At 42.8% G+C, this 21,724-nt stretch overlaps 1 protein-coding gene across 10 annotated transcripts in view; it reads right to left on the bottom strand.

Moving 5' to 3' along the window:
* LOC137521656 (myosin-binding protein C, fast-type-like) overlaps window positions 1-21,724 on the bottom strand; it is a 193,251-nt gene that overhangs the window by 5,867 nt on the left and 165,660 nt on the right. For all 10 annotated transcript variants that reach the window (XM_068241196.1, XM_068241201.1, XM_068241199.1 and 7 more), the window contains 7 exons: window positions 19,455-19,622; window positions 17,504-17,592; window positions 16,698-16,893; window positions 12,172-12,311; window positions 4,124-4,283; window positions 2,609-2,745; window positions 27-213 (listed from right to left, as the gene is read on the bottom strand). In XM_068241196.1, coding sequence (XP_068097297.1) covers window positions 27-213; window positions 2,609-2,745; window positions 4,124-4,283; window positions 12,172-12,311; window positions 16,698-16,893; window positions 17,504-17,592; window positions 19,455-19,622 — 1,077 coding nt within the window. The remainder of the gene's footprint in view (window positions 1-26; window positions 214-2,608; window positions 2,746-4,123; window positions 4,284-12,171; window positions 12,312-16,697; window positions 16,894-17,503; window positions 17,593-19,454; window positions 19,623-21,724) is intronic.

Raw genomic sequence — 21,724 nt, 5'->3', positions numbered from 1 at the left:
TGATCCAATACTAAAGAAAAGCATACCTCTGACTTCCAATCTGCAGTCCACTTCGGCCTCTCCCAGTTCATTGACGGCTTTGCAGGTGTAGGTGCCTCCATCGAATGGGCTGGGCTTGCGGATGTTCAGGGTAAGGACGCCCTGGTTGTGTTTCATGAGGAATTTTGGATCATCTTTAATCTCTATTTTATTTTTAAACCAGACCACCTTAGGCTGCATTATAGAAGAAACACATTAATTAACAAACATTATTTGTGGGAAATTATATTGTGAGGTCAAGCAAACACATATGGTATGTACAATTGTATTGGCTGTCATGTTTGAGATGTTTTAATTAAATTATTTAAAAAAAAAAACAAATTATTAAATTATTTGAATTACATTAAATAAGCTACTAGCTAATGTGTGCCTACTGGGAAATAGAGTTCCCCAGTTTACTTGATTTGTAGGAGATGTTCAAGCAAACTCAACTGAACATAAACTTGAGATAATTAATTGTAGGTCTAGTAGTCATAGTACATAGAACATTCAGTCTCATATCCCTATTTTCCTAATTCAAGGGTTTACATTTTAACTCTTAAGTCTGCACAGCAACCATTTCATAGGGACATACAATCTGGGTCATCCAGCTACCAACAAAAAGAAATAATGATCATTTAAACTTTTCCTCTCTTTTACTATCTGCAATGTTTGCTCACCCAGACAAAACTAATTTCCTTCGGTTTACTCCTGTAGTGGAGAGTCAAATATGCATTCAATTTGCTATTCACTGCTTTGTATGCATACTGATAAAACTGGTCTAATAACACTTGCAATGTAAAAAGTAAATAGAAGGTACAGGCTGGTACCCATTAGGCTTAACAGTATAGCTTTATCTCATCACATGTCAGTTTAGGTATGATTTTAAAGCAAACTGTGCACTAGAATAAATGTATTACAGTTCACCGTTCACTTTAAGTACTTGGATATGCCATACTTATGACCCTGTTGTTGTTCAGTTGGGCGCAGGGTGAGCCAAAAGACAGCTCACCCTTATCGATGAGCAGAAATTTCACAGTCATAATTTTGCATTAGAATTCACAATTATTTGCATTACAATTGTGAAATTGTATTGCAAAATTTCAGAAACAAGTGTGATTCATTTTGTCTGTCATAATCAGGAACTGTAAGTTTGCATAATTTTTGCTTAATTTTGTACTGAGTTTAGCGGTTAATAGCACAGCCCCCATACGTGTTATTAATTTTGCCGAAAGACCTGGTACTTTTGAGAAAATCTCTTTTAAAGGGAAGGTCCAAGCAAAAAAAAAAATGAGATTCACTTACCTGGGGCTTCTACCAGCCCCATGCAGCCATCCTGTGCCCTCGTAGTCACTCACTGCTGCTCCAGTCCCCCACTGGCAGCTTTCTGACCTCGGAGGTCAGGGCCAAATTGCGTACATTTTTACACATTCCCGCTAGTGCAGGATCATTAACACATACATTTTTACGCGTTAGTGGTGAAACGCGTAAATTTTTGTTCCTGCACTAGCTGGAATGCGTAAAAATGTATGCAATGTGGCCCTGACCTCCGAGGTCAGAAAGCTGCCAGCGGGGGACTGGAGCAGCAGTGAGTGACTACAAGGGCACAGGATGGCTACATGGGGCTGGTAGAAGCCCCAGGTAAGTGAATCTCATTTTTTTTTTGCTTGAACCTTCCCTTTAAAAATGAAAATTAAAAAATGTTTTTAAACTGTTTTTTTTCTAAGTTTAAAAAAAATGTTTCCTTTGCATTTTTAAAAGCAATTTTCTCAAAAAGTAAAGAGGTCTTTTTGCAAAATTCTTTTTCTTCTTTTTTTTTTTTTCTTTATTCTTCTTAACGTATGTAGCAATTTTGGTGACAATAGCTTATATGGGGGCTTTGCTATTACGTGAAAATTACTCAAAATTACGAATGATTACACAAAGTCAGTTGAATATGGTCGTAATTGGGAAAATGTATGTGAAATTTCACGTAATCGTAATTAGCTGATTACCATCATCACTGCTCATCTTGCTACTGCTTAAACTCTGGGACCACATTAAAAAACTATTCCCCCTCTGAGTTGTAACAGCACGTAATTCGGAGTCTGGCTATTGCATGCACCCAAATTACAGGGATTTCTTGAGAAATCCCCCATGCGCTGCCACAGCTGTATTAATAATGGTCTAAGGTGGCACTCAAGTCAGGTGCAGCGTGGTGTGGACCTGATCTGCCTGGACATTGCACAGCATTACATTACATACTGCTGTAGTGTACACTAGCTCTAAGGCAGCATAAGGACCTGAGCTAGACACATATTTCATCATACACAGCAATACAGATGGGGTCCTCCTTACTGCTGAACTACATAACAGTTGCATCTGCTGCTAAGGCAATAAGTACTGTACGCTTTTAGGTACATGCATCACTTTTATATTTATTTTTCTTTTAAAATTGGTCTAATAATAATAATAATAATAATGTCTCCAGCCAGCAATTTACAAAAATAGCCCTAAAATATGATTACAATTATGGTGATCATGTTTCTATACATTATCTCTGTTACAAGCAGAGCATATGGGAGCAGTTTGACTACAGACAGCTGCATACCTTTGGATGGCCTCTGACGGCACAATTCAAGGCCGTGCTGTATCCAGCCACTACAGTGCGGTCTGTCAGAGGCGTGAGGAATTTGGGAGCCTCATCGACATCCATTTCTAGGTAGTCACGAGGCTTGTAGATTAATCCTGCAAAGATTACAGGCATGAGTGATTTGTTCATTTCAGAACGAGGTGTATTCACCAAGTACAGAGAGTTAGTATTACATGGAATTATCATAGGCACAGAAAAGCTTAGCAGAAGCACAAAAAAAAGTATTCAGTGGTAGGAGAAGGTGTGGAATAGACAAACATCTATGCGGATTGGGATGCAAACTCAAGGAGGGCTGGTGGGGCGGGGCTAAGTTGAGGTGCTGGATGGCTTGAGGGAAGAAGGAGTTCCCGTGTCTGGTAGTCTTGGGGGATATGAACCTACTTATACTGAAAATAAACAGCCAGATTCTTTAATCAGCAGCATACACTATATCTTCAAAAATGCAAAACATTCAAAATACTGCCAGTGTGCCTAGGGCTCGCTACATGATAGCCGCTGTACAGCGGCATCCGCCGGCTTCGATCACCTCCGGCGATCTTTGATCAAGAAATCCCATTCAAAGAACGGGATTTCCTTAAGGGCTTCCCCCGTCGCCAACGTCATGGACGTCATGACGTCTAAGGGAGTCCCGATCCACCCCTCAGCACTGCCTGGCACTAGTTGGCCAGGCAGCGCACGGGGTCTGGTGGGGGCCGGCGCGACGAACAGCGGCGATCGAGCGCGGAGCGGCGGCGATCGGAATACATACGCAGCTAGCAAAGTGCTAGCTGCGTGTTGAAAAAAAAAAAAGTAAGTAAATCGGCCCAGCAGGACCTGAGAAATCCTCGTGCACGGCATAGCCCAAGCTCAGCTCGGGCTTACCGCCAGGAAGGTTATACTGAATGGATAATTGAGGCAGTTCCCAAATATTACATAGAAGTGGTAAGATTGGATAAAAGAGTTGGATCATTAGTGGCCACCATTACACACGGAAGATATAAAACAAAAGCAATCTGTGTAGCCAAAACCTACAGTAGGTGTCCAAATCAACTGCATGAAATGATGCACATGAACATAGCTCCCAACTGCCCTCTTTTGGAGGGACAGTCCCTCTTTGGGAACCCTGTCCCTCTTCCCTCTTTCTTTTGTCCCTCTTTCTATGTAAATATATGTATTTCTCTACTGAAAAATGTGTTTAATTGCCTCTAAACTTTATTCCCATCTTTTAAATTGATATATTTCTTATTTTCAAATGTTCATTTGAAGGAAAATGCACCAGGATAGAAAGGACCAGTGTAGTTTGAATTATAAAACAACATTTTTTCTTAAGAAATCTTTATGGTATGCGCGACTACGGGATTGCCTGGGGCGTGATCAGGGGTGTGACAGGGGCGTGGCTTAAATGTCCCTCTTTCTCATCTCAAAAAGTTGGGAGGTATGCATGAATGTGGGTTCTATTACTGAAGATATGGCTATTGCTACTATAAAGCTCACCAGTTTTCTGGATGACGGCTGTGTTCTTTGACACTCCAGGGGTCTCACTGAGGCCAACTATGTTCTCACTGTACACTCTGAAGTAGTACTCATTGCCCATGATGAGGTCAGACACTGTGCAGCGAGGCTGGCGGTTGTGCTCATATACTGTGAACCATTCCTGAAGATGAAATGTAGGCCCATTATTCACTTTATGATTGTTAGCATCAAACAAGTTATAAGCGTCTATAATAATGTGGACTTTGCTACCAAAGACTGATAAAGGACTACATTAATGAACGTTTTGAATTACGGCTACCTCTGTAGTCATTCATACAACAGAAAACCATAGAGTAAAAGTGCCACAAACTAGTTACCTGTGATAGCGTTATTTGTTGGCTAGCTTCTGGGTGTGCTAGTGTGTTTTGTTTGATCTCCTGCTGTTGCCTGACTTGCTGATTACCTCGCCTGTATTGCTGCCTGGATGAACCCTATGCTTGGATTCTGATTACACATAGGATATCTGCCCGGACTAACCTTTGCTTGAATTCTGATTACATATAGGATATCTGCCTGGACTGACCTTTGCTTGGATTTTGACTACTCTACTGATGACACCATTTTGATGGATTGATCTCTCTGTATATAACCCTGGAGAGTCTGAACATTTTGAATGTGAATTGCTTAAAGGATACCTGCAATGTTTAGGGAAAGAAAAGGACATACTCACCGCTCCCCTCGCTCCCTGCCGTCGGGTCCCGCTCCTCAGCCACAGCTCCCGGTACTGGCCGACCCTCCTGACCCCTGACCCGGACATACTGCGCCGCGCATGCGCAGTATATCCTGTAATCTTCGTTTTATAGCGTTATCCTGTAATGCTAGCTTTATAGTGAAGCCGCTGGAGCGAACACGCAGGAGGTGGGGGAGTGTCCGTACTTCTGGCGTCATGATGCGACGCCAGAAGCGAAGATTACAGGACATACTGCGCATGCGCAGCGCAGTATGTCCGGGTGAAGCCGCTGGAGCGCACACGCAGGAGGTGGGGGAGTGTCCGTACTTCTGGCGTCATGATGCGACGCCAGAAGCGAAGATTACAGGACATACTGCGCATGCGCGGTGAAGTATGTCCGGGTCAGTGGTCAGGAGAGTCGGTCAGTACCGGGAACTGTGGCTGATGAGCGGGACCCGACGGCAGGGAGCAAGGGGAGCGGTTAGTATGTCCTTTTCTTTCCCTACACATTGCAGGTTTTATCTCTCTGCAGCCTGTGGGCTGCAGTATCCTTTAAGTTTAGTTTTGGTGGTACGTTTGTCTTTTGCCCTTCAGTCTCTATACCTTGTGCATTAAGGCCTGGGTTTAGCCATGTTCTGGGTAGACGCATCTAGTTCCCAGAGGCTGAGTGGGGTCGCGCCATATAGGGTGAAGACTGCAGTGGAGATTGGGACATTGAGACTGAATAGAAGGCAAGGGATCCATCAGGTCTTACAGCAAGGCTTCTTTTCCATGGGTGGTTGAACGTATGCTGCCCACTGCTCCTGCCCTGCTTTCCCCAGTACAGTAATAGAGCTCTCCTCCTTGGACCAAACATGGAGCATACACAGTGGTATGGTTGCATCCATACAGATGGAACTGGGTTCTGTCATCCAGCTGTTTATCTCTTGTGTGGTGCATTGGCCACACAGGTGAGCTCTATCATTGGGAGAGCAACATCCGCAAGCAGCATGCTAAACAAATTGGACTATGGTTTCCACTAGGTCTAAATCTACTTTTTTTATATATATTCAATTACACAAGTAAGAAAAATATTAGAAGTGTTCATTAATAATCATTGGGCTGTCTCTATCAAATATGATCTTTTTTCACAAGTGTGCAAAAAAAGCTGTCAGCATATGAACGTGTTGTTCCAGAACCCCGCACTCTAATAGTTGCACTCAGGCCAAGTGAAAATTCAGCCCAAGAGCACCAGGAACTCTAGCCACTTCCCGACCGCCTAACGCACAGGGGCGGCCGGGAAGTGGAGCCCTTAAGGACCAGCTCACCCACAGAGGCGGCGGTCCTTGTAAGGGCATGGGCGGAGCGATTGCGTCATCCGTCATCACCGCTCGCCCGCCGCAACATCCCGCCGGCTATACGGAAGCGCCGGCGGAATGTTAACCCCGCGATCGCCGCATACAAAGTGTATAATACACTTTGTAATGTTTACAAAGTGTATTATACAGGCTGCCTCCTGCCCTGGTGGTCCCAGTGTCCGAGGGACCACCAGGGCAGGCTGCAGCCACCCTATGTTGCACCCAAGCACACTGATTTCTCCCCCCCCTGCCCCAGATCGCCCACAGCACCCTCAGACCCCCCATGCCCACCTCCCCGAACCCCTGTTTGCACCCAATCACCCCCCTAATCACCCATCAATCACTTCCTGTCACTATCTGTCAACGCTATTTTTTTTTATCCCCCCCCCTGCCCACTGCCCCCTCCTGATCACCCCCCACCCCTCAGATTCTCCCCAGACCCCCCCCCCCTGTGTACTGTATGCATCTATCCCCCCTGATCACCTGTCAATCACCTGTCAATCACCCATCAATCACCCCCTGTCACTGCCACCCATCAATCACCCCCTGTCACTGCCATCCATCAATCAGCCCCTAACCTGCCCCTTGCGGGCAATCTGATCACCCACCCACACCAATAGATCGCCCGCAGATCCGACATCAGATCACCACCCAAACGCAGTGTTTACATCTATTCTCTCCTCTAAACACCCACTAATTACCCATCAATCACCCATCAATCACCCCCTATCACCACCTGTCACTGTTACCCATCAGATCAGACCCTAATCTGCCCCTTGCGGGCACCCAATCACCCGCCTACACGCTCAGATTGCCCTCAGACCCCCCCCCCCCTTATCAATTTGCCAGGGCATTATTTACATCTGTCCTTCCCTGTAATAACCCACTGATCACCTGTCAATCACCTGTCAATCACCCATCAATCACCCCCTGTCACTGCCACCCATCAATCACCCCCTGTCACTGCCACCCATCAATCAGCCCCTAACCTGCCCCTTGCGGGCAATCTGATCACCCACCCACACCAATAGATCGCCCGCAGATCCGACATCAGATCACCACCCAAGCGCAGTGTTTACATCTATTGTCTCCTCTAAACACCCACTAATTACCCATCAATCACCCCCTATCACCACCTGTCACTGTTACCCATCAGATCAGACCCTAATCTGCCCCTTGCGGGCACCCAATCACCCGCCTACACGCTCAGATTGCCCTCAGACCCCCCCTTATCAATTCGCCAGTGCATTAGTTACATCTGTTCTTCCCTGTAATAACCCACTGATCACCTGTCAATCACCCATCAATCACCCCCTGTCACTGCCACCCATCAATCACCCTCTGGCACTGCCACCCATCAATCACCCCCTGTCACTGCCACTCATCAATCAGCCCCTAACCTGCCCCTTGCGGGCAATCTGATCACCCACCCACACCAATAGTTCGCCCGAAGATCCGACGTCAGATCACCTCCCAAGTGCAGTGTTTATATCTGTTCTCTACCCTAAACACCCACTAATTACCCATCAATCGCCCCCTGTCACTGCTACCTATCAGATTAGACCCCTATCTGCCCCTAGGGCACTCAATCACCCGCCCACACCCTCAGAATGCCCTCAGGCCCCAGCCCTGATCACCTCGCCAGTGCATTGCTTGCATCTATTCCCCCCTCTAATCACACCTTGAGACACCCATCAATCACCTTCTGTCACCCCCTAGCACACCTACCCATCAGATCAGGCCCTAATTTGCCCCGTGTGGGCTCCTGATCACTCGGCCAAACCCTCAAATCCCCCTCAGACCCCCTTCCGATCACCTCCCCAGTGCATTGATTGCATCTATTTTCCCCTCTAACCACCCCCTGAGACAACCATCAATCACCTCCTGTCACCCCCCTAGCACTCCTATCCATCAGATCAGGCCCAATACAACCTGTCATCTAAAAGTCCACCCTGCATATGACCGGTTCCACAAAATTCACCCCCTCATAGACCACCTGTCATCAAAATTTGCAGATGCTTATACCCCTGAACAGTCATTTTGAGACATTTGGTTTCCAGACTACTCACGGTTTTGGGCCCGTAAAATGCCAGGGCGGTATAGGAACCCCACAAACTGACCCCATTTTAGAAAAAAGACACCCCAATGTATTCTGTTAGGTGTATGACGAGTTCATAGAAGATTTTATTTTTTTGTCAAAAGGTAGCGGAAATTGATTTTTGTTTTTTTTTCACAAAGTGTCATTTTTCACTAACTTGTGACAAAAAATAAAATCTTCTATGAACTCGCCATACACCTAATGGAATACCTTGGGGTGTCTTCTTTCTAAAATGTGGTCACTTGTGGGGTTCCTATACTGCCCTGGCATTTTAGGGGCCCTAAACCGTGAGGAGTAGTCTAGAAAACAAATGCCTCAAAATGACCTGTGATTAGGACGTTGGGCCCCTTAGCGCACCTAGGCTGCAAAAAAGTGTCACACATGTGGTATCGCCGTACTCAGGAGAAGTAGTATAATGTGTTTTGGGGTGTATTTTTACACATACCCATGCTGGGTGGGAGAAATCTCTCTGTAAATGGACAATTGTGTGTAAAAAAAATCAAACAATTGTCATTTACAGAGGTATTTCTCCCACCCAGCATGGGTATGTGTAAAAATACACCCCAAAACACATTATACTACTTCTCCCGAGTACGGCGATACCACATGATTGGCACTTTTTTACAACCTAACTGCGCTAAGGGGCCCAAAGTCCAATGAGTACCTTTAGGATTTCACAGGTCATTTTTGTTTCAAGACTACTCCCAGAGGCGTATCTAGAGGGGTGCAGGCATGGCTTGTGCCATGGGCGCCACAGCACCATGGGCGCCATGGCTGCCTCCTCCTCCCTCATGCTTCACCACCTACTACTGCGGGATGTCTCTCAGGCATTTGTACCTGCTCTTATACTGTAGGACATCACTCACTACCTATACTGGGGGGGTCTACTACTGGGAGACACCTGCCAAATCTATACTGAGGGAGTTACCTATACTGTGGGGAACCTCTTATTACCTATACTGAGGGACTACTTATACTGGGTGGATACCTCTTACCATGTATGCTAAAGAAGGCTACTTATACTGGGGGAGACATCTCTAACTATGTATTCTGGGAGGGCAACGTAAACATGGGTCTACTTATACTGGGTGAACTACCTTTGGCTACCTATACTAGGGTGCTACCTCTGGTGGTTACTTTTACTTGGGAGTTAACTCTAGCAACCTATACTGGGGAGACTTGTATCATTGCAAGAAGAGAAGCTGTTATTATGGGACAAGGTGGTCTGATGGGTGGAGGGGGGCGCAATTTCAGTGTTTGCCATAGGCGCTATGTCACCCAGATACGCCCCTGACTACTCCTCACGGTTTAGGGCCCCTAAAATGCCAGGGCAGTATAGGAACCCCACAAATGACCCCATTCTAGAAAGAAGACACCCAAACATATTCCGTTAGGAGTATGGTGAGTTCATAGAAGATTTTATTTTTTGTCACAAGTTAGCGGAAAATGACACTGTGAAATCCTAAAGGTACTCATTGGACTTTGGGCCCCTTAGCGCAGTTAGGCTGCAAAAAAGTGCCAATCATGTGGTATCGCCGTACTCGGGAGAAGTAGTATAATGTGTTTTGGGGTGTATTTTTACACATACCCATGCTGGGTGGGAGAAATACCTCTGTAAATGACAATCTTTTGATTTTTTTACACACAATTGTCCATTTACAGAGTTATTTCTCCCACCCAGCATGGGTATGTGTAAAAATACACCCCAAAACACATTGTACTACTTCTCCCGAGTACGGCGATACCACATGTGTGGCACTTTTTTGCACCCTAACTGCGCTAAGGGGCCCAAAGTCCAATGAGTACCTTTAGGATTTCACAGGTCATTTTGAGAAATTTTGTTTCAAGACTACTCCTCACGGTTTAGGGCCCCTAAAATGCCAGGACAGTATAGGAACCCCACAAATGACTCCATTTTAGAAAGCAGACACCCCAAGGTATTCTGTTAGTAGTACGGTGAGTTCATAGAAGATTTTATTTTTTGTCACAAGTTAGCGGAAATTGATTTTTATTGTTTTTTTTTCACAAAGTGTCATTTTCCGCTAACTTGTGACAAAAAATAAAATCTTCTATGAACTCACCGTACTACTAACGGAATACCTTGGGGTGTCTTCTTTCTAAAATGGGGTCATTTGTGGGGTTCCTATACTGTCCTGGCATTTTAGGGGCCCTAAACCGTGAGGAGTAGTCTTGAAACGAAATTTCTCAAAATGACCTGTGAAATCCTAAAGGTACTCATTGGACTTTGGGCCCCTTAGCGCAGTTAGGGTGCAAAAAAGTGCCACACATGTGGTATCGCCGTACTCGGGAGAAGTAGTATAATGTGTTTTGGGGCAATACCACATGTGTGGCACTTTTTTGCAGCCTAACTGCGCTAAGGGGCCCAAAGTCCAATGAGCACCTTTAGGCTTTACATGGGTGCTTACAAATTAGCACCCCCCAAAATGCGAGGACAGTAAACACACCCCACTAATGACCCCATTTTGGAAAGTAGACACTTTAAGGTATTCAGAGAGGGGCATGGTGAGTCCGTGGCAGATTTCATTTTTTTTTGTCGCTAGTTAGAAGAAATGGAAACTTTTTTTTTTTTTTGTCACAAAGTGTCATTTTCCGCTTACTTGTGACAAAAAATAATATCTTCTATGAACTCACTATGCCTCTCAGTGAATACTTTGGGATGTCTTCTTTCCAAAATGGGGTCATTTGGGGTGTATTTATACTATCCTGGAATTCTAGCCCCTCATGAAACATGTCAGGTGGTCAGAAAAGTCATAGATGCTTGAAAATGGGAAAATTCACTTTTTGCACCATAGTTTGTAAACGCTATAACTTTTACCCAAACCAATAAATATACACTGAATGGTTTTTTTTTTATCAAAAACATGTTTGTCCACATTTTTCGCGCTGCATGTATACAGAAATTTTACTTTATTTGAAAAATGTCAGCACAGAAAGTTAAAAAAATCATTTTTTGCCAAAATTCATGTCTTTTTTAATGAATATAATAAAAAGTAAAAATTGCAGGAGCAATCAAATAGCACCAAAAGAAAGCTTTATTAGTGACAAGTAAAGGAGCCAAAATTCATTTAGGTGGTAGGTTGTATGAGCGAGCAATAAACCGTGAAAGCTGCAGTGGTCTGAATGGAAAAAAAGTGGCCGGTCCTTAAGGGGGGTAAAGCCCTAGGTCCTCAAGTGGCTAGATAGCAGGTGAGCAATCATCCAGGAAAGGGGGTTGAGGGTATACAGAAACTGGAAGGGGCCCAGGACCCTATTAAAGTTTGAGAATAGAACCCAATAATAGGGATGCTCATTCGGATTTTGCGGAATTAAAATACTGCATTTCCAATCGGAAATTAATTCGAATCTCTGTGGAAATACAGAATTACTGCAACTCGGTAATTTTAGCCCAATCACAGAACTTGGAAACATTGAACCAATCAGAGAACGCAGAGTCAAATGAGAAGTATTTGGCCAATCAGAGAATGGACCCCCCCCCCCCCCCAAAAAAAAAAGACTCCTCGGAAATCAGAAATCCGTGGAATCGGTAATTAGCATTGGCAGTAATCAAAATTTCAGCGCAATCGGAAATTGGCATTTCCAACCAACCCTGCCCAATAAATTGTAGTTTCACCCCTGTTCTCTTAGGCAGCAAACATTGCTCCTCCCTCCAATCCATTCAAGTATAAAAAGCTGCAGGTACTGTCTCACAGACTCCTCCCCCTCGTCTTATTCAGGCCTGTCTGCCAAAGACATTTAACAAGATAATAAAGTTAACTTTAGCTACAAATATTACACCCAAAAAGTGGCCTTATACTGCAAGTCTATAATATACATGCTAAATGGAGGGGTGCCCATTTGCAGTGAAAGTTTGCTCAGAAATAACTACTTTTAGAATAAAACTTACCATGGTCTTTTTGTCAGCTTTTTGAATAGTGTATCCTGTGATTTCAGAGTTTCCATTATCTTTAGGGGGCTGCCATTCTAGCAGAGCATTAAATCCCCAGACCTCCTTCACCATGACCATGTGAGCTGGACCGGGCTTGTCTGGAAAACACAAACATTTGCATTAGTGATTTTACACATTAATGAACTGCTTTCGCTTGTGATCACTTTATCAATAAATTCTCTAGGTATTTCACTGTTGAGTTTGCTGAGAACGTTCATGTAAAGAGAGAGACAAGGCCACCGAGAATCCTAACTCTGTGGAGCTAGCTTGTCCTCCAAACCCAATCAACCTTTTTGTGGGCGACCCAGGAAGGGCAAAAGCACCAAACAAGCAAACAGGATACCCGATCCAAACCTACCAAGCAACTTCCAAGACCCAACATTGCACCGCAACTTAATGGCCAGGTGTAAAACCGACCTGAAAGTTACGCAAGGATACCTAGAGATCCCACTTTCCACATTTGGTTTAAAATCGAAAACTTGGTAGTACAGTGCTGTACAGTGACTACAGTTCACTATGTCAAGCTTGAACAGTAGACTGTAGCCATTCTACAGCATTATGATACACCTGTTGTGCAATAATTTTTAAAGAGGAACTGTAAGGAAATATAGTAGAAAGCAGATTAAAGCAGTAAATTATTCAGGATACCTAGTTTTATGTAAAAATATCCTGGTTTCAAGCATCAGAAACATTTCATAACTATATAGTGTTGTATATTGGTATGTAGCTTCGCCTTCCTGGTGAGGCTTAGCCTAGGCTGTTTATTATGCGGACCAACCTCACGAGCATTGTGATAGACCATAGATCTTTTTTTACTGGCTTTATAACTCTCAGTAAACAAACATTCCGCAGAGCACACCTGCCACTTGTAAAGATATTGCCGCCTGTGCAAAATTTCAGAAAGCAAATCAAGGATAGGAAAGATTTTACAATGAGAAAAAAACTGACTAAATGATTTACTGTATAAATAAACATTGTTGAAAAAAAAAAAACCAATTGTATTAGTTATGCTATTTTGACTACAATTCCTCTTTAAGAGCTATTTTTTTCTGAAGAAGATTTTTAGAAGCTGTGCTGGATTTTTCTGTGTGAATCTTCTTGTCCTGCTGGTACGATGGTGAAGTCTGTGCACGCTCTGTACACTGTACAGCCAGTTTGAGTGCTGTCTACCCCACCTAGCTGTGATAGTCAGATCTGCACAGAGCTGGCTACACTCCATTACACTCACACAGATCACGTAACTGATGGCACTGACTGTACCCACAGTGTAAGTACAGTCAGGGCTCCACACAGAGCTGTGTTTAATTTGTTTACTTTTGCCTCACTACAGGATCCCTTTAAAATATATGTGGCATTAATCCCAGCAGTTTTAGACTGCATGATTGTTTACTTTTCAGCAGATGTGGGATTTCACATTAAGCCTTGTGTAAACCCTTGGAAGATTTTCTCATTAGAGCTTACTACATGTTTGGTATAAAACAATTGTACAACAAAGCAGAATGGGAATCCAGGCAGAATTATCTCAGATAAATGGGATCATTTTCTTATTCCTGAGATTATAAATGGGTGTTTTAAAATGCGGAATTAGGATGTATGAAAATAACCCCCCTGTCACATTCCATCGCTCGCTGGCACTTGGGTTAAGCGGCCATAACGGGATATTATCCGCTATATATAGCTCAGATAAGGAAATCTGATCACTGTAGATATTTGGCCCACGTGAACTTTAAATGTTACTCCCCCAGCTCAGTCAGCAAGATGAAGACAGACAAGAGCATGTTAGGCAGACAGTCTGCATGCATTAACACTGGCGAGTATATTTGGTTGCGCTATAACCGGCTTTCACCAAGAGAAGAATGTATTTCAAATAGATTGACTAACGGGTCGGGCAGTAATATAGAACCTTGTATGCTTTGCTTCAAAGGGAGCTAACTGGAAATTCTAGGAACAACAGTCACTGTCTTTACAGGAAACCCGTCACAAACAATATATGGAATCTCCATTCTGATTGTGCTTCTACAGAGAAATGTTACTGACTTGTAAATACATATTTTTGTTCTATTTAATAGACAACCATTGTGACAAAACACCCATTTATTTTATTGTTTTAGAGGGAACACAAGACTACTATTTTAAGTTTTTTTTGTTTTTTTAATGAATACATTTCGTGTATTTTAGATCCATTTTACATATGTCTAAAAAGGTATTCAAGTGAGTATGAAGCCTAAATAAAAAACAAAAAAACAGAAAACGGATACTCACCTGAGGAAAGAGAAGTCTCTGGATCCTACGCAGAGTTCCCCAACCCTGTCCTCAAGGCCCACCAACAGTACATGTTTGGCAGAAAACCGCAAACATGCACAGGTGAGATAATTAGTGTCTCAGCAGAGCTGATTAACTACCTCTGTGGATTTCCACAAAACATGCACTGTTGGTGGGCCTTGAGGACAGGATTGGGGAACACTGCAAATAGAGACTTCCCATTCCTCCCCCACGCTCCACCACTGTCTCACCCGTTAGCAATCTCCAACTGATGTGTCAGAGACTGCTAACTTCCACCAGTACAAGAGGCTTCAGCAATCTTCGAGCACGCATTCTCGTACACTTGTTCATGCGCAGTATGGAGCGGTTGTCTTCGGGAGCACTCAGGCTCCTGAAAATTGCTGAAGCCTCTTGCAACGGTGGAAGTTAGCAGTCTCTGACCCATCAGTCGGAGACTGCTAACGGGTGAGACAGTGGTGGAACTTGGGGGCCGTAGGAGGAATGGGAAGGCTTTATAGGACTCAGAGCCTCTCCTCTCCTTAGATGAGTATTTATTTTTTTATTTTATTTAGCCTCAGACTCACTTTAAAGGATATCTGAAGTGAAAAGAATATGGAGGCTGCCATTTTTATTTCCATTTAAATAATACCAGTCGTCTGGCAGGCTGCTGATCTTTCATGCATCAATAGTGGCTGAATCACACACCTGAAACAAGCATGAAACAAATCCTGTCATATATCTGACCTACATGCTTGCTCAAGGTCTAGCGTATAGTTAAAAGTATTAGAGGCAGAGGATCAGCAGGACAGCCTGGTAATTTGCATAGTTTAGTAAGGAAATACACATGGGAGCCTCCATACTTCTTAACCACTTCCCTACCACATTAAAAACCACAGCAATTTTCACATATCATGCTCCACCTAATCATTCACCAATAACTTTATCGCTACTTATCACACTAAAATGATCTATACATCGTTTTCCCCCCCCTCAAATTAGGCTTTCTTTGGCCATACTTTTTGTTAAGAATGATTTTATTTTTTATGCATTTTAAAGGGAATGAGAAAAAAACATTAAAATAAATCATTATTCCTCAGTTTCCAGCCATTACAGTTTTAAAATAAAATGTGCAATGGTAGATAAAACCCACACATTTTATTTGTCCATTTGTCCTGGTTATTACATTTTCCTAGTACAATTTATGGTGACAATATTTTATTTGTTAATAAAGGTGTATTTATTCCATTTTGTGTTTCTTTATACTATATTATTAATTACAAGCCCCAATTTGAAAAAATAACAGGGATTTACCCTTATGACATACATTTTAAAAAAAGCTGAGTCCCTAAGGTAACTATGAATATTGTTTTAAATACTGTCACTTTTTTTTACAAGTTTTTTTTTTTACAACTATGGGGAGCAAGAAACAAGGGATTAATAACTAATGTGGAACTAATAGCAAATATGGGATTTATATTTTAACTTATTTTAATGAATGTCTAAGATGTATTTTTACTTTTTGTTCACTAGATGTCCCCACACTATCCTGTGTACTGAACAGTATTGAATCTGTATTGGTTATCTAAGCTGTAAACTTAGTGGCTAGGCCTAGCGTTAGAATTTAGCAAAATGGAAGGGTTTTAACAAGATTAGGGGATACAGATGACCAGTTTAGGAACTTGTAGAAATTTTTAAAAACCAACCCTTTTAACACTGGTCCTAGCCACAAGGGTTTGATAACTAACATAATAGCAACCACAACCATACTAACTGTATGTATAAATTATTCTATCTAGGGTTGAGATCTCGTTGTGTTACAGATCAGCATGTAATGGTCACATCCCTGGATGATTTAATTAATGGATAAAAGTTGGCCAAATCGGCTGATAGTGACAGCTTCAGCCAATGATCATTGGCCTTTCTAATATGAGTACAATCTATGGACACATGCTTGATCACTATGCAAAGGGAGGTGGGGCTTTCTATATTCAGAAGTCTCTGTAGCACCAGCGACCTTAGTCTTGTGTCTATTGGTAAATTTGGTCCTGTCGCCACTTGTAATTTTGCTGGGAGTTCCTGTAGACTAACGTTAGTCCATGTGCATTTACAAAACTTAAGTAGTTTGAGGTGCAGGTGGAACTAAAAAAGTTTTCATTTAACCTTTTTTGGGGGGTTAACACCATAGATTACTAACAAGTTACCATACATGTTTAGTTACTTACCAACTATGCGAATGTTTATTGTAGCTGAGTCTTGCATATTCTCAATCTGTACTGAGAGCTCATATTTTCCTGAGTGGGGTCGTTCTGAGGATCGGATGAACAAGATGGTGTCTACTTCAGAAGTTCTGATACTGACTTGCTTTGGATCCAGTGGTTCGCCATCTTTTGTCCATGTGACCTTTGGTCTCGGCTTTCCCTATTTGAGTTAGTCAAACAAAATATAATAACACTATCAAGAGATTGCCAAGGTATCCCTTCCTACTATAATACAAGAGATATGTGTCTTGCGTTTTACGTTGTATAAGTCAGAACATCCTTAAGGTGGTGCACGTATTGATTTTTCTCATCAATATCATGCAGTTTCACTCACTGTTATCCATTCTACTAGAACTTGATGCCCCAAACGATGACCGATAGATCGATTTTCAACCAATATGGCTCAACCTGCAAAAGGTCTGGTGTGCAATAGCAGCTCATTCAATTTAGGGATGGCCAACATGCAGAGTTAGCAGCAGAGCTAACTCTCACCAGAACCCCGGCAAGCCTTCTCCTGTGTCCGATGTTTTCTCTCCATGCCAAGGCACTCCTCCCTGGAGGCACCTGTGTCATGTGACAAATGCTAGGGGCAAACACTAGAGGACCTCTAATATTCAGCCTCTAGCGTTTGTCACATGACAATGGCGCCCCAAGGGCTCCCCAATATAAAATGATGAAATTTATTGGTGTGATTTTTCATTCATTTTTAATTCAACATTCAAACTGCTTCCAATAAGAACTGGTTTAGTTTAATGCTACGTTCACTGTACCTGGAAAGGAATTACTAAGTTGACTTGTTCTCCTACTTTCTTGATGTATGTCGTCCTTAGCTGTCGTGGTAATCTGATCTTGGGCGATTCTGGTAAGAGAATTTAACCATAATAATTTTAGTATATTTCTCCTTGCCCATCCTGGATCACAAAGTGTTAATGTGTAGGTCTGGGAAATGCCCCCTTGCCTGCCCTATAGAACCTGAAATGCTGAAATAAGAGAGATATCGAGGCTGCCATATTTATTTCTATTTAAACAGTACTAGTTGGCTGGCAGTCCTGCTGATCTCTCATGCATCTCTCATGCTAAGTACCCACAGCTAGATGGATCAGGGACTTTGCCAACGAACAATTGTTCCCCGATCCATCTGGCTGAATCTACAAGTGTTGTTGGCATAAACACATTAATGTGTAAACGGTCATTTACACAATTGCAGCAAAACCTGTGAAAGTCTATGAGGATTGGAACCATCCACTGGCATTTAATCCAACATGGCGGTCGTGCAGAGACGGGCCAGCACCAAGGGTGGCATGTGTTGAGAAACATCATTTAGCATATTTTCATTAAACTATGTTGCGCAATATATATATAAAAAAAAATTGTCGTAAAAAATTGTCCCAAAAAAATACACGCTGTTGGTATGGGCCTTCAGTGTTTGAATCACACGTATGAAACAAGCATGCAGCTAATCTCGTCAGAATTTTCTCAGACACCTCTTGTTCAGGGTCTAAGGCTCAAGGTATTAGAAGCAGAGGATCAGCCAGGCAATGTGTATTGTTTAAATAAAAATAAATATGACAGCCTCCATATGTCTCTCACCTTGGGTTCCCTTTAAAAGCGATACTCTCAGGAATATTCTAATACAAGGCTGCGGCAGGGTTCACGCTAACCATTATGAAAAACGACTTTTTGCATGCATTTTTTGTGCAAGATTTTTACCACAGCTAATGAAAGTCAATGGGAAATCACATGCAATGTGTGAATTTACAGTGCAAGAATAATACTTTTTTTTGTGCATGTGAAAACACAAATTTTAGCAGAAATGCAACTCTCCATTGACTTTCATTAGATGTGCGGCAAATGCATTTTCGCACATTTGCAAAATGCACATTAATTTTAATAAGTGTGAACTCCGCCTGCTAAAGGCCTGGACTGCTGCAGAGATTGCTTGGCAGTCTAGGTCAGACAGAAGAAGAAAGCATCAGTGGTCACATGACCACTGCTAGAGAGCTGAAAAAAACATGTATACTTTTTATGTCATACCACTATGGTAATGGGGCTGCACAGAAGGGAAGCGGAGGATAAGTTATATTTGATGTCTTATGGAATTGAGTCTTGAAGTGAAATTCCACTTTAATTAAATAAATAAACAAGCCAGTCAGACAGCAAGATGCTTTGCAGTTTAACATTATATCAATACTACTAGTATATGGCTATTACTGTTTAGAGGCAGCTATGAACAGGCACAACTGAAACGGCACTTCTCTGCAAGCTTGGAATCTGTACTCCAGAAATGTCCCACCCTGCTGCAGACAGACCTGTAACTACTTGGGGAGCAGCTCCTGCAGCCACATAAGTGCCCAGAGCTATGGGGGGGTGTAACTTCTTAGCCTCCCCTAAAACAGGTGTCATTGTGGCCACACTTGGTGGGTGGAGTCATGGTGGGTGGTCTGTTATCGGGCCGGGGGGGGGGGGGGGTCATGGTGGTCACACTTGTGATATAATCCTTTGTAGATAGGCCCCTTGGCTGTGGGGTTACTGTGGAGGACAAGAAGAATGGGTGTAAACGTAGGGAGCCCCATCAAAGTGTTTCTGGGGAGCCTTTGCCTTGCAGGACCATCCCCCCACCACAGCCATTAGGAAGTGTAAGACAGAACCACAGCTCTAGCTCTACAATTGTTCCTACCCTGTGCAGAAGCAGGTGTAAGGGAAAAAAATAAAGGAACTTACGCACAATCTCCCGGATGGTAACTGGATGGGCTAGAACCGCTGGTTCACTCTTGCCAGCAATATTCACAGCAGTGACTCTGAAGAAGAGCTTCTCTCCTGTCGGAAGACCCTTTGCCATGTAGCCACATCTTTCCACCAGAGCCTTGTTGGCCGGAACCCATTCGTCGGCTAACAGAAGTAGAACAGAATGAAACAAATATTACACTTGGCTTCTTGCTGAACATCAGTCCTTTGTTGAATTTGGATAAATGAAAGAACTTCACAGCATTGTCTTTTTTTATCACTGCATTTACTCTTGTAAGGGGAACCGGCATCACTTCCTGAGTAACTGGTGGACACTGGAACAGGAAGTGAGGAAAAATCTCTTCAATGCTGACACAAACAAGAATTCCACAAACAAATAAATAACACTATGCCCCAAATTATATCAGTAATCGCAATTGATTTTCAAATCCACTTTTTCCTCATTTGTAACCTTCTTTTAAATATTACTTAATGAGGAACTTTAACCAAGCAGTGTACTTCATCCCAATCAGTGGCTGATGTGCCCTTTCCTATGAGAAACCTTGACCTTTTTCTCAAATAGATTATCAAGGGGGGGGGGGGGGAGGTCTGTGTGGCTGATATTTTGGTTAAACCCCTCCCACAGTGTGATGTCATGACCATGCTCCTGACAGTTTGCTGTCTGTGAACCGTGTTGCATTGTGGGAAACAACTGCTTTTTTCAACTGCCAAGCAAGCAGTAGCTTCCTCTGTGCATAGAACTCTCAGCAACAAAAATTCCATATAGATCACCTGGCAGAATGAAATATGTCACCACCAGTGATACATTTTAGAATGTGAATCAGGGAGAGGAAAGATTTTACAATGAGCAAACACTGACTAAATAATTTGTTAATGAATACTGTAAAAATAAGCAATTGTATTCATTATGTTATTTTCATTACAGTTCCTCCTTAAAAATGGTTTTCTGCCCCTGAATGTTTGCTTTTTGAACTTAGCTTACAGAGACTCTGAAGTCTACATTTGTACACATTTTTACAATTTAATCCTCTTCAGCATTATAGCCTAAGTTAAATCCCCACAAAACGAGGGTTTATTCATAGAGAAAACGACCTGCAAAGTTCTATGACTTTGCAGGTCGCAGATCGTGCTGACCTGAAGAGGCAGAGCTTTGAACTGTAGCTCTGCCTCTTCGCAATCAATCTTCGCAAGATAGATTCCCCCAGTGTAGGTTAGATAGATAGATGCCCCCAGCATAGGTTAGATAAAAAGGTGCCCCAGGAGACTGAGTAGGGGGCTTTGAAGTTTAGAAATTGTGTTTTTGGGGCTTTGCTAGAACACAAATAGAAGGTCAACTCCAGGAGAGTCCCATCTCCAACAGCAGTCTGGCAATCCGGTAACAAATTTACTAAGGAGTGCCGAGGTCCTATACCAATAGGTGAGTATCTTAAAATCTTGCTCCTGCGTGGTGACATTAAGGTATCCTTTATGGTTCAAAGCCCAGATGGCCTGTCATTGCTCATCAGCAAAGGTCCTTCCCAGGGACCCCTCCCACTTTAGTATGGCAGAGTAGATGGGGCATTTGAGGTCACTAACCATATATATAGATAGATAGATAGATAGATAGAGAGAGAGAGAGTGTGCCTGTGCGGGCTCTGTGCAAGGAGGCGCTTCTCAGAACCTGTTAGGTCCTTAGGACACCTATGCTCTAGTCGACTGAGAGCTCAAAAAGCTACTGATCTGAAAGTAAGCCCAGTGGTAAAAAATTTTGTGTGTATTTTTCTTTTTTGGAAAATTTGTAGGTGTAATTTTATTTTTTGGCCACCAGATGTCCTCCACACTTTATTAGGATTATTTACATTTGACGGCATACACTCATTACAGGAAGTAACGCCTGTATGTGAACGTTTATTTTTGTCAATGAATGCCGGCATTTCATTAATGCCGGTATTCATTGATTTCGGGGACTTAGATCAGTGAATGGGAATTTCACTTCACTGGCAATTGACTAATATCTACGTCCCTGGGACTTCAGATGAAGTCCGGTGGGACATAGATAAACCGCCTGTGTCACGATAAGTAGTTAATGGGTAATTTACATTAATGTTAGGAATGTGTGTGTGTATGTGTGTGTTTGACGTTAGTGGTAGGAGTGGGGGGTGATGTTAGTGTTAGGAAAACCGGGGTGATGTTGGTGTTAAGAGTGATAATTAGGTTAATTAGGGATATACTAGAATATTGGTAAAATTACCAATATTTTGCTATTG

Source organism: Hyperolius riggenbachi, chromosome 6 (genome assembly GCF_040937935.1).
Source record: "Hyperolius riggenbachi isolate aHypRig1 chromosome 6, aHypRig1.pri, whole genome shotgun sequence".
Classification (NCBI taxonomy): Eukaryota; Metazoa; Chordata; class Amphibia; order Anura; family Hyperoliidae; genus Hyperolius; species Hyperolius riggenbachi.
This window is presented reverse-complemented; position numbering and strand designations above follow the sequence as displayed.